The 14,322-nt window shown below is 43.8% G+C and overlaps 1 protein-coding gene across 1 annotated transcript in view; it reads right to left on the minus strand.

The window, feature by feature from the left end:
- The window catches only part of UBE2O (ubiquitin conjugating enzyme E2 O), an 84,428-nt gene that overhangs the window by 21,733 nt on the left and 48,373 nt on the right, over positions 1-14,322 (minus strand). Inside the window, 6 exon segments of the mRNA XM_067547606.1 lie at positions 1,316-1,466; positions 2,497-2,606; positions 3,545-3,688; positions 5,705-5,768; positions 7,140-7,237; positions 8,335-8,445. Of these exon segments, the coding sequence (XP_067403707.1) occupies positions 1,316-1,466; positions 2,497-2,606; positions 3,545-3,688; positions 5,705-5,768; positions 7,140-7,237; positions 8,335-8,445 (678 nt within the window).

Below are 14,322 nucleotides of genomic sequence, written 5' to 3' on the forward strand. Positions count from 1 at the left end.
TGAATTTGGGTGTCTGTGCACACAAACATGTTAAATAGCCAATGGGAGGGACCACGTACGGAACAGAATTTGACTCTTTAGCCCTTTTCACACTCCACCTATCTCAGAGCATTTTACAAAGCAATGAGCTATTGCTAAAGGAGTTACCGTGCTAGCAAAGGCAGCAGCCAGTGGCATGTGCAGCCATGGAAAATATAAATGGTTTTACGAAGAGGAGGGGATGCTGGCCAAGGCACTGGGTAATTAACTGTTGGCATGACTACACAAGAGTCCAACTGGAAAATCCAGGTCCGATGGCTCTTTAATAAAACTATAGTCCATGTATATAGTGCTTTTGTTATGGAAGATCCCAAGACCCTTTATAAAACTAACTAAATGGAATCTACAGAGCTATACAGAAGGTTCTTCTCCCGGCCACTGAAATGTAACTACCCTGAGGTGGTACATGGCACTTCGTTGTTTGACAACAAACAGTTCAGCACAAGAAATGAACCCTTTCCCCGATTTGTTACTGCAGTGGAGATTTAATTTAACACAGTGAAGTTCTGCTAGGAAACCAAGTTTAACATCCCTACTGTTATGCAAAAATATGGGTTCTTTAATGGCCCAAGTGATCAGGACGTCAATATTATGCCGGAAAGATGACACCTCTGGCACTGGCTCTGTAGCGAGCAGAGAGAAGGCCATCAACTGTATGGCTTACCCCACTCTCTGCACCATGTAGGTGTTTCCAGGGGGTCTCATTTAAGTACCGTAGAACCTCAGAGTTACGACACCAGAGTTATGAACTGACTAGTCAGCCACACACCTCATTTGGAACTGGATGTATGCAATCATGCAGCAGTAGAAACAAAAAAAGGCAAATACAGTACTGTGTTAAACTACTAAAAGAATAAAGGGAAAGCAGCATTTTTCTTCTGCATAGTAAAGTTTGAAAGCTGTATTAAGTCAATGTTCGGTTATAAACTTTTGAAAGAACAATCAATATTTTGTTCAGAGTTACGAACAAGCTCCATTCCCGAGGTGTTTGTAACTGAGGTTCTACTGTACCAATCCAGCCCAAACATGCATAGCTCTCTGTGATAAGATCATTGCACAAGGTGACATGACTATAAGCAATAACAAGCTGTTTCCCTTTACTGTGACACATTTCATGTGACTTTTATGGGAAGATTTATGTTTTAAAAGGAGCATTTAAAATCCAGTCTATATGAATCCCAACCACTTGAGCAGATGTGTTTGAAACACAAGTCGTCCAAGTGCCCACCTCTCTCACTCCCAGCTAAGCTATCCCATCACTTTCCTGGGAACACACCTTCTTGGCAACTGATCCTTCCCCCAGAACACAGTTTCTTTCTGGGCATTCACAAGTGATTTTTGCAGGTTCCACTTTGGCAGGGAATACGTAGAGGCATCTTTCCCCGAGCTGCCTCTGTGCATGGTCGAAGCACCCCAGACGCTTTACTCTGTTAAGAGTGAAGATGAAAAACAGTCACCCCCCCAATAGTGGCTGACATCAGTCTCAGAGCAAGAGACAATGAACACTCTAGTGATGATTAGAACCTCCACATGATTAGCAGGTACCTATGCTGATGTACACCAGTCCTGTATGCATGCTGACTTATGCAAGGTCCATGTGGGTGGCACTGATGAAAATGGAACCAAATTTTGCATTACAGCTAATATTTCCCAGTAGACTAGAGTTCTTTAGGACGGACAGACATGCACAGACAGGCACGCACACACACGTACATATAAGGGAAGAGCTACAGAGTATGTCCAGGCCACCTGGGAACTGGGAGGAGAAGAGAGCCACCATCTGCTCCACATACAAAGGCTAGTTACTCTCGTCAACCTCCCAGAGAAAATTAAAAATAGGCCTCAATAGTTGGTATTTGCCTTTTCTTTCCATAGGCTGAGAACTCCTGCTCCTGAAGCACCTTCAGGGGGGATTGCATTGTTCTGTCCTGTCCTCCTACAGAGTTTCAAAACTCACCAACCCCCTTGCCTCACGCCAGCCTCATATCTTATGGCTGGCATGCATACCCTGCAGGGGGCTTCAGATGCTCCTCAACCTTGGCACAGCTCCTTGACTGGCTAAGCCATGTTAGCGGCCTTTCCCTCCCACTTCGGAGACAGTGCTCGGATCCCTAGGGTTCAAAGCTTCAATCCACTGCACCTCAAGGAGGGATGGAAGGGGATGAGGAAGTTGGCTGTCTCCAGTCACAGCTCACTCCCTGCTGTTCAGCTGGGGAGTACTGCTATTGCAGGAGAACTTGCGATGCTAGCCCTTGCAACCGTAAACTAAAAACCAACAGATGAGGCTCCCCCACCTCCTGGGAGACAGGAAACGGCTGGAGTAAAACTCCCTATGTAGAGTGCCGATGCCCAAGTTGTATTTCTTATGTCCATCTGCTGGGAGAAGGGCGTGTTACCCACTGACTGCCCTGGCATCTTAGGGTGGTGGGGAACATGGGTACTTTAAGCAGCTCTCACCTGGACAAGTTCTCCTGTGTGATTACCGAAGGTGGGGGGCTTACACTGTCAGTACCTCCAGGACAGAAACTTTTAGTGATCCAAGTAACCTTTAGTTCCATCACTTGTACCTTAAAACAAAGCAAAGAGGAAGGGGAAGGAAAGCGTCACGTTTTTCAGAAATTTTACTCAATCAGATTCTGAAACCCATAGATTTTCCAATATGGAAATATATAGTCAAATCGTTTTCACTCCTAGATGGCTGGACCTAACCCCTGGATTTTCAAGAGAAACAGCCATGGCCTGCTTCTAATTGTGCTTCCATATTGGGTAAGAGTTAATTGGATTCATCATGCCCCTGTAGTGCTCAAAATACCACAACTAATGTCTCAGGGATTCCAGTTCTTCCAGGAAGATTATCCCTGTTTTAGGAAGAAAGCTATGGTAATCCAGTACACTCAGTGTAAGAAGAGTATCCTAATGGTGCTGCATCACCACAAAACTCTCCTCACCACTCTAGTTGTGCACACAGAAAAAGCAGGGTGTAAGTCAGCAACCCTCTTCTCTGTCTGGATCGTGCACAATGCTAAGTTTCAATAGCAAAGATGTTTTTAATCATCTCTGTGATTAGCAACAATAAAAACCATCTCCTAACAGGATCATTATGAGAATCCCAATTGTACTGCCACAGACTCCAAACTGTAGCTGACTTTCTCTTGTGGTTCATCCCCCTACACCCTGATAAGCAGGGCAGGCCAGAAGGAGCCCTCTTGTATTAGAAAGGAGATAGAGAGAAGGCAGAAGGGAGGTGGTCTCTATATTTTAAACAAACTCTAAAGCAGCAGCTTAACTCCCAAGTCCATGCTCAAAGCTCCGGTCAGCTCAGGAAGCAAGAATCCCGACATCTTTCCCACACTGAGCTCTTTTGTGGCTGTAAAATGAGCAGAGTCACAATGAATTTCATGCCTGCTCTTGGAAGGTTGCCATGGCAGGGTAACAGAACTCCAAGATGCCAGCCAGGGCAGTGTTCCCATGGTAAGAAACCACGTGTCGGCTTACTGACATGTACCTCTTCCACCACCACTCTAAACTTGCTCTTGGTGCTCAGGACAGGCTTCACCCCCGAAAGCCACTGCACACTGGAAAAGACTTTTGAGGGACCAATGAGGACTTGCCCAGGATAAAAGCCATATGAGTCATCGAAGAAAAGGCCCTGAAAGAAAAAGGCAGCATAAGGGAACTGTGTGTCAGAGATCAGCTGATGCCTGAAGACATTCTATTGCTATGACATGGGATTTCTGCATTTCTCTTCCCTTGTTCTTGATCACTAAGGATATCTGTAAGTGAAGAGATCTGTTTGCAAGTTCCCTCGATTCTATGCATCATTCCTTTGCTGAAGTCATCATATCAGTTTCTATAGCAACAAACTGGATGTCACACACACACAAACAAGGGATTACAACTTAGTGGGGAAGAGCAGAGGTACTTGCAAAAACCAACGATCTTGATTTCATGCAAATGTTTTTGGTAAACTGTGGTCTGAGCACCAGGCTGGGAGACAGGAACCCCTGATTTCTTATACCTGCTCTCACAGGGACATTAGTGGCTTCTGACAAGTCACTGAACTTCTTTTCCTCTGCTTCCTCAGTTGCAATATAGGAATAATACTGCATATGTACCGGATGGCCATGTTAGGTGGATTTACTTAATATTTCTAGGGTTTGTTCTTTAAAAAAATAAAATGCTAGGAACAAACCCATTTACCTTCTGGGCAGCCTTTTTTCATGACAACTGAGGTGACTGAGCTGGAGATGGGGCATGGTTTTATATAGTAATCTGATTAACATGTTAGAATGTCTGTACTAATCATCATTTAAAATCTTGTAATTTTTCAAGGGTATGTAAGATTAGTGCTATATGATATAAAGCGTGTCAAGAATTTGTATGAGTCCAGAGCACTAAATTAACAGTCGTGAGAGAAAGAACAAAAGGAAAGATTTTCAAAATTTTCACAAAAATTTTCAAAAGTGACTTGTGATTCTGGGTGCCTCAGCTCAGCACACCTTGAAGAGGCCTAATTCTGAGAAAATACAAAAGGCCACACTCTGGAAACCCCACCCCTTTAAAGGGCATCTCAAGTTGGGCAAGCAAAATCACTAGTCACCTTTAACAAATTTAGGCCACTATATAGTGAGAGGCTGAACTTGTTCTGGATTGAGACGCATTTAACATTTTGAATCAGATATTAGAGATATTGGAAAGCAATTAGACAGACTATCCCAGTCTGTGAAGGATGCAGTCCCTCAGGAAAACACACCACATTAAACTGACACTCCAGTTGATCTTCAGTAGAGGCATCACACTCTAAGGAATCTGGTGGTAGGTCATTAGGATCCTGCTCAACTCTAGGATGTTGGCAGAATTTCATAGGATGAGTCCAATTGTATCAACAAAATAGAGCATTCCTCCAGCCATACCCATCAATAAAGGAACTTTAGCACAATATCCAATAATGTCTTGCTGACAGAGTCTAGGAGGAAAAGCAAATTCCTGCACAGCTTCTGAAGGGGGAAGTTTAAATCTGACTATTACACAGTGAAGGTTGTGGTCTCAGCCTGGTTACTAGCAGACAGCTCTCCAAAGCACACAGTCTGGGACATCAAAAACGGCAATATTCACTAGAATAGCAAAAAGTGGTGGCGGTCAGGATTAGAGAGGTACACCGTCAATTTAATTTTTAAAAATTAATTTAGAAACATTCTGGTTTCTGACAGAGCATCCTTAAAATAGCTGGTTTTTTGTTATTCCATCAAACATTTTTAGAAGGGTTCTTCCACTCTCCATTGATGTTCATAAGGGTCTTTTCAAGCAGAGCGACTATAATGAGGGAACAATAAAACCAACTGTATTTTGTGTAAGACACTTGACAGAGTATTTTGTCCTCACTAGCTTCTTTCCATTAGTGATCTCACAAACTACGTGTAACACTAACAATTACAACTATTACCAGACAGTCGTGTGCTTTTAAGTTGGTGTTCTGTTAAAGTGTTCCCTCCACGTGAAAAAAAAAACATAGCAAAACATTTTCAGCAGCTTGGTTTTTAAGTTGTAGAGCTAATGCAAATTACTGAGGCAAAGCCACATTTTCTTCCGACAGAATCTTATATTTAAAAAAGAGACAAGTTCTGGCCTGATTCTAAAAAACTTCTCCAGAGGAGCAGAAACTTACTGAGTCACTGACATGAGGGCAGACATCATAGAGCTTTGCTCCATCTTCTGTGCTCATAGAACACCTGGAAAAACAAACAAAGGAGTTGGGAGAGAGACCGTGCAATGGTGAGATCAACCACCTCAACAGCATCAAACAGCACCACGTTATCTATTATCTGAGCATCTCTGCCATTGCAGGAGCCTCAGGCATTAGTGGCACCTTGGTTTCTCCTGTTCTCTGCCTGTGGCACACAGTTTAGTTTCCTGAGGACTGAAATGTTTAAGTCTAACTCAAGTCTTTAAGCTTATCATAAAGGTATCTGGATGAAAATTAATGGCTTGTGTTATACAGAAGGTCAGACTAGATTATCTAAAGATCCTTTTCTGGACTTGAACTCTATGGTACAACTCTATGAGATTGATCAACATTAGGACTGATATCAGCACACTGCTGGTCCTTTCCAGGGTAAAGCAAGTTCTCTGGTTTTAGACATGAGCTGGGTAAACACTACTCCACTTTAAAAAGCATAACTGAGCACATGAAATCTATGAGGGAAGAGGGCTGCTGGGTAGAGTTCTTTTGCCTACTAGTATCCTGAACACAACTCAGAGCTGTCTCAGGGCAGCGCTGGAATCCAAGCTCTGGAAAGCTAATGAACGGTTTGCACATATCTGGTTAGGCAACGCATTCTTTTCTGACGTGCAACCTGAGAAGGGATTTCAAATGATTCACTGATGGGAAGACGCTATGAAGGAGCCTGTGCTCTTTACATGGCTAGGCATGGACTAGTAACACCAAAGAGGGTTTTAAATTGTGACACTAACTGGAAAGCAACACTTCAAATTAGCAAGAAACAGAAGCATGATTTATAAAAGATATTTGTGATCTGTGATCAATATGCACGTGAGGTTCCTCTGGTCTGGGTTATCCAAAGCTAGGATACCATATCTGAAATCAGATACAGCAATCCAAATTATAGCACCATGTACAGCTAATCTGGAATATCTCCAGAATGATTTGCTTTTCCTCAGGAAAGATGCTCAAAATTGGTGCTGCGAAGCTCCCTGTTTATCATCTCACAAAGACTCAATGTCAAAATGTGCTCAGTTTTTTTCTAACTACCAGCCCTGCAAACTTTGGCAATGTGCGATTTCTGGAGCAGAATCATATGGTCAGGGATTGGCTTTGCTTCCTCTAAAGGATGACAGAGTTACCAAATATCCAATGTATACTTTCACACTGGTGGACTGCCAGTGATCCCAATGGTATCAGCCAGAGAAATTATACACCCTTCTTGCCCAAAACGTGTGGCGAAAATAACGTGAGCAAAAGACCTGCTGCCGCCAGAGGAATGGCTGCGTGAGAGAGACACCGACGTGCTTTTAGTACTCCTAGCAGAGACTAAGGTTCTCGAACCTAACGGTAAAGGGGATGTTCTGTTGCAGAAAAGTACCTGGCTCCGTTGGACAGCTTCAGAATGACTTGGTTCTTTAAGTCATAGACCTTCCCTAGCCAACAGTCATAGGCTATGTAGTCGCCGTACATAAATGGCTAAGGCAAAAGAAAAAAAGAGGAAAAAAAACTCCTGTAAAGTGCAACCTAATTCTTTGGCACATCATGTAAACACCACACAATGCAGAGTGGCCAGCTATCTCAGAATGGCCCAGGACTTAAATAGCAGAGCTGCTGCAAGCTGGAATTAAGATATACTTGTACTAGTGCATGCTTTGCATGCCAAATGTGGCACGATCTATACCTGCATCCTCTAGGTAATGGAAACAGCTGTGTCTCTTCCTTGACTTTTTCTTAGACCGTAAAGGGCAGATAAAATGTCTTACTCTATCTGTGAATTGCTTTGCAAATTATTTATAAGGAGGACTGGACAGAGGACATTTTGTCCTTGCATAGTATGATCAGTTTCACCTTCATGGGGATGTTATTCCAACCAGAGAAAAGCAGCTCATGTCCTTTTTGCAGGAAAACCTCCATCTGCAGTCACCCACAAATGCACATCTCTGCGGAATGGTTGCAGCATTCCTCATCAATTTAGAAAGGCTTCAGACATCAGCCATTTTTGGAGGGGTCAGGTGGAGGAGGGAAAGAAGCTTGTTTCAAGTTTATTTTCCTCAGTTCAATGAAGAAAACGAACATGGGCCTTCAATTTACCATCTAGCAATCACCCACTCACTCAAAAATTAGAGTGGCTGCAGGGAAAACCAGATCTGACTCAGTCTGCTTCAGCTGGACCCCTTTGCTCTTTTAAAGATATTTTTGTATAACCTGTTGATATAGTAACTGTGTTGCAGCTCAGACTGTACCATTGTCATGCGACTACCAGGGTCAGGTGATCACATCAGCTAATCACAACGCAGAAGCCATCATTCAATACTGACAGTCTTCTCAGTTTAATGGGATCCAGCATTATGATCAGAAAATACAAGAGGGAGGGGGATGCCACACTTCCCTCTCTCAGTAAGGATTTTCCTGGTCAGTTTCGAATAAAGCCAAGTCACAGGTGGACAACAAAATACTGAAGTGTCCGTCTTACAAAGAGCACTGCTTCCCTGGCGTTCAACACCAGCCCTGTGAAGTATCAAATCCCTAGCTCCCCTGGGAGGAGAGAGGAAAGATTTTGGCTGCATTCTCACCCAGATATGTTGTAGGTCTTTGCTGTTGACAGGATAGAGGATACAGTTGGTTCCTACCAGCTTCACAGCACACTCTATGTTTACATCGATTACAGTCCCGCACTGGCTGTCCTGAAAATGCAAATGGGGTGGGAGGGTGGGGAGAGAAGAGGGTCAGCAACTGGGGAAAATTCTCAAGTTGTATGTCAACTGCATGCAGGTGAAACTGACAACCCTGAATCAACCCTGGATCACTTCACACAGAAATTTAAAGCAGTCTGAGTCAAGGATGGAGGGAGGAGAGGTTAATAAAAACCCTTCTTCCCAGTTATAATTTTAAATTGATGTTGCTGCAGCAGCCTATAAACTCCTGCCTCCACTTATATGAGGAGACAGCCAGTTCAGTTGTGAAGTAAAACAGTTGCTGCTTGTTCATCAGTTTAGCACTTGTGTCCATTGTACCTTGGCTCCCAGATACATGGCGTTCTGTTATTGTCATGCCGAATTTAACAACAACCATTGGGACTCAGCAGGATTTTCTCCCACAGGTAAAAAGCTCCAAACAGAGGGCAGAGCATGAGTGCCAGAAATCCAGAGTCTATAAACCAATTTGTTGCCCTTTTACTCGGAGAGTTTCCTCTTCAACAGGTTTTATATATTTTTCTTCACCTACAGCTGGCAATCAGTGCAATAAATAACCTGGCATCTTTCACTGGGCCAAATGTATTAAGTCACAAGATTTCAAGCCAAATAACATACTTGTTGGTCCAGTTAAAAGATTCATTATCATCAATCCTTGCTCACTTTTTAGTGGGGACCAATGATCAAAAATCTTCAGTTAAAAAAAACAAAACAAAAACGCTATGCTCTAGATGTGTGCATTTAGAAACGGTTCTGCAGTAACATGCACATTTCACATACGTACAGTTCAGCCCTCCAAGGAAGAGAAGCTAACCCAAACATTCTGACACACACAGCAGCTACTCTGCCCTCCTGACACAATCAATAGTTTTATCTATTAATGACCAGAGCCCTGACTAAACCTGACTAAGGGATGGCATTGGCTTCAGTAGCTGTCCTTGTGTCCATTAATAGTAGACCTTAGCGTTTGAGACAAGAGAAGCGCACTTTGAAGAGCTGACAACACCATACAAAGTACTGAATGAGCTAGCTCATTCCACATGAACATAGCACCCATTCTAACAGATTTATTTACTCAAGCCCTGGATCTAGGGCCACATGCAGCTTTCTTGGGAATGCACACATTTTTGTGGTGCTCAATTCTCTCTGCCTGGCCACAGGGACAGACAGTCGTAGGAAGCACCTCATTCACAAATAGAGACGGGGACTGTCCAGCATCGTATTGGAATAGATTGCTCGGCAAATGAACCAGAGCTGTCTGGTTTCCCTTCCATCCCTCCTAGGCAGAATACAGGGCTCGAGGCAGCGAGGTGCAGGGAGAGAAATCATTCATCTGTTCCCTTCTTGGTAGTCCAGGGGAGAGGGATCAAGGCAGGGAAGCTCATTTACCCTCACCCTGATGAAGAGGTGGATTGGGACCCATAGAGTGAGTAGGCAGCAGCACATCTTTTCTCCTCTCCCTAGCACAGCTAGGCCAGCACTACCCAGCAATATAGGAGACAACATAAGAAGCACTACACAGGCAGAGACCAAGGCAGGAGTGATGTGTTTTGTACACCTGCTTCACAAACTACTGCTACTCCTTCACGCTAGTGGCTGGGCTGGGGGAGCAGCTCTCAGATACACCACGGATAATACACTGACTTACTTCATAGGCTCTGTTTGATACGATTGGACCAGCACAGCTCTCAAACAAAACAAGAAGCCCTGACTATGACAGACAGGGAAAACGTGCTGCCAACAACTTCCTTCAAAGACTTAAGCACGGTTTTACCAGAGCCCTACTTAACTGTTTTCCAAGACAGCTGCTGCTAGCACAGTTCAAGCCATAGGACAAACAAGGCCTAGACAGTCAATCTTGCCTTTAAGTACTCAACTGTAGCGGCTCTTTACTTTGCATGTGACTACTTGCCCCTGTCCATCCCGAGAATGATCCTAGATTTGAGAAAACCCCACCATGTTGTTGTTTATCATTTAATACCTTTGGTTTTAGATGTAATAATGCCAGGTAAAAGAACCTGAACATTTTGGTTTATGCTGAACATTCCAGGATTTCATCCTTCTCGGAAGATGCAATGTTTGTGCATCAGACAGTGTGTCCCAGAACTCTCCTAGCACACAACAAAACATTATGTTCTAGAGGCTGCAATTTCTAGGGCCTGTAAATTTCTAACAAATGTTCTCTGGGTCCCTCTCCCCCATCCTTCATTTCCAATCGAAAAGGCACAATGGTAGTACAATCAAAGTCTTATCAAATAGGGGACGTATAGCGATGCCTTCACTGCACTTGATAAGTAACAGTTCTCCCCTAGCCACCAAAAGGGATGAAATCAGAAGTAGTTCAGAGAATTCTCTGCTGATTTAGTCTGTCTCCTATAGTGTCCATTTTCCCCACTTACTGACGAACGCTGTCCAAAGCATCACATCACACTGAAACACCGAACAAGAAAGGTACAGAGAAGGGACTCTGCATTACACAGCAGACCTGCCAGTGTCTGGCTATGTGCCCGGGTCCCCTGCCTCCACTCCCTGCCCATTTCCAAGGCTCTCATGATTAACACTGCTATGGAGAGAACAGAGGATCAGCAGAGGAAGTGTGGGGATTGCTCAGTAGCAGTCCAGTATCGAGTTGGTTACAGAGGTAGGCTCAATCATATTGCCTGGCTCTGCTAAGAGTAGGCAAAAAGCTGCTACTGCATCAGATGCAGAGAGATTTCATAATTAAGTGTTTTGAAACCAAGTTAATTTTTTCTTTGTATTTTCAACTGTGATTTCTCCATACCCAATTCCAGCCAAGCCCAAGCCAGGAGGTTCCCCCAGATTCCCACTGTATAACACCTTCCTGCTCTAGTTTTCCATTCGCCTCGTCCCAAGCCCCTCTCTGATGAAGACAGAGTCAGGAATGGTTCTTGGTTCAGTAAGCAAGAAGCTCCTGTTAACCCAACTGGAATATGCATCCCCCACAGCACTCCCAATCAGTTCTAAAATCAATTTCTCATGAGCCAGTGATGAACGGGTGGAACTGGAAATCTAGCACTGTGCCCTTCAGCACATGATCAATCACAGTTTAATTGAGTCCTGGAAGCTGGATGAGTCAAGCGTCCTATGTTGCAATTAATACATTCCTGCATGTCCATCATGCATCTCTTGGTGTCTCCACAGCATGCATCATGCTGGAGAAATGCCAATGTTTGTGGGGGATGTGGGATGGGGAAATTTCTCACTTGTCCAATTTACTATTCCTTCCAACACAGCGTCATCAAAAAGGCTAGCAAACTCCCTTCTCCACTGAGAGAATCACTGCGGCTGGGATGTAAAGGGATGCTGAGAGGGTTTAAAACTCCACACTGTGTTCACCATTCGCTTCCTGCCATTTCTCACCCTTTTCCCATTTCCTCTAAAAGGGTATTTCATGCCATCCTCCTGCCCCTAGCATGACCTCCCAAATTTTTGGGTCAGGCAGCACTCCCCCATATCCTTTGAGGCAGGTGAACCCAGAAGTTTTGGTTTATTCTGAAATGTTCTGCATTTTTTTCAAGTCTTTTCAAGGAGAACTATTGTCTGCAAAGGTTTTCTACCTCCCACCATTCCCATTCCACTAATTGATACACTTGTGTCTAACTGTGAGCTCTTCAGGGGAAAAAGCTGTCTTCCATTTTATATTTTACCAATTGTAAAGCACAGTCTCTATGTAATGGTAAATAACAGATTTGTAAGTCAACGCCCTCTCCACTTGCCATGTTGAGATTTTAGAATTCCCTCTGAAGATTGAGAACCACCCCTAAAACAGTGCAGTGAATGCAGAAAATGTTCCATGTGGTCTGTCTGCCATGCCAACCGTACAGGGAAGCCATCCCACGCTTGGGGTTTTGGCAAGCAGAGTGATTCACAGCTATTTTAACATATTTCTACTTTTCGGATGACAAATTTGGTTAATGATTTTAGAATCTTAAACTCCCCTCCCATTTAAACAGAAAATATTCTGCAGCTCATTTTGTAATGTGTTTGAAGGGAGTCTTTTTGATCATAAAGACTTGATCATTTTTGTTTGTTTTCGTTTTGAAGGAAGGAAGAGAGAAGAAAATAGCTGGTTGCATTTTCTTTCCTTTTTTTTAAAAGCACATCAGGCCATTAGTGAAAAATTAAGACCAGCCACATATTAGAAAGGGTCAAGTGATGGCAGAGAGTTAAATGCTCAGATCTACACTAGAGGTGACAGTGTGCGCAACAGCAGTTTTGGCACAGTAGGTCATCACATTACCAATAGAAACAAATCATTTCAAGCTTCTAGGAAGAAAGTAAAAAGCAGTGGAGGGTAAACAAAAGGAAGACTTGTCCGTGAGTTTCCCTATGAGAATGAAAATGAAATGCATCTGTGCCCATTTACTGCCAGGTGCTGAAACGTGGCCTTAATCACCCATCCACCACACACACAGGTCATACCCATTGTGATCACAAAAAGTTAGTGGCCAGCTGTCTCCCTCACCACACCACCAGTGGGTCTGATGTTGGAGGGGAAGCTGATACACATGCCAGAATATATAATTCAGGGTTGTAAGACAGGAGTTAGCAACTGCAAAAGATTGCCAGGCTAGCTAAATTCCTAATGAGATCATAGGCCTCATCTGGGGATGGATATTGAACATCCTTGATATTCCCTTCATGCCATCATAACCACACATCTCCCATGAGTGTTAGTGCTCCAATATGCTATAACATGGCAATTAGGACTTCAAACAACATCAGGGAAGAGGAAAGCTTAGTCTGCTGTTTAAGCACCAGCCTCCAGTCTGCTGAACTGGCTATGCTAGACACGTTAGCATACGTCTTGCCTCAGGACCCCATGGAGTTTTCATACATGTATTCTGGGGCAAGATGGACAAGAGAGCACTCGCTGGAGATCTATTTTGAAAGGCCTCTCAGAGACACTTCTTCTCATTCAGGAACAAGGTAAGTGATGCTAATAGCACTACAGAACTCGACGTTTCCATTCCAACCATTATTTCCAATGGATAATGGGGCAGAGACAATATTCTGCATGTAAATGGGTATGCTAAACGCTGGGGTATTAAGAAGTTTGATGATAATATTTCTCCAGTGCTGACTCTACTCGCCTTGTAAAAAGGTCCCATGCACAGGATGAATTTTAATTTGGCGAGGCTCAGTTGCAGTACTTGGAGGTGGCTCAGCTAGAACGTGAACTACTGTATTGGCTTGAACTTATTAATGAAACAAGTCTTCCCCTGCAAAACAGCAAGCTTGTTGCATGTGATCGACCAGACCTGCGCCAAGTTGGGGATGGGCGAGGCGGGGAAGAGACATCTCTGAGATGGTTTGGGAACTGTGTACTTGGAATGTGAAAGAGCAGATATCCTACCGGTTTAAAAGCAAGAAATGTAACAGCATGTGCAGATGAGACAGCCACCCAACCCAGCTTCAGACGAGCAGACAGCAGGGAAAATGGGAGAGCTTATGGTACAAACCTCAAACCAGTGCCTTCCTCTCCTAGCGTGGGATTCCCACTTCATCTTTGCTACACCCACACTCACAAAAAACCCCCAAAACACACCCCTAACCTTTAGAAGTCCAGACATCAGAAGCGAAAGCCACACACTTTACCCTCAACACGGCATTGGGAGCTCTCATACTGCTCCAGTGTGGGGTCAGCCCCTGTGGCAGTCTCCAATTAATGCTCCAGCACACACCAAAGTGGATGTAAAAGAAAAGTGGAGAACAAATTGCTGCTTCCAAAAAGCGGTCTGCAGCACCTCCACCACCACCCCATGGGCAAGCATAAAAGAGTCCCGTTTAAATATCACACATGAAAGCAAGCAACTGAACATTGACAAAACGTACAAGTGCTTATAT

The sequence above is a fragment of the Emydura macquarii genome, unplaced genomic scaffold (assembly GCF_026122565.2).
Source record: "Emydura macquarii macquarii isolate MOO-44397 ecotype Brisbane River unplaced genomic scaffold, CSIRO-AGI_Emac_v2 contig_1230, whole genome shotgun sequence".
NCBI lineage: Eukaryota > Metazoa > Chordata > Testudines > Chelidae > Emydura > Emydura macquarii.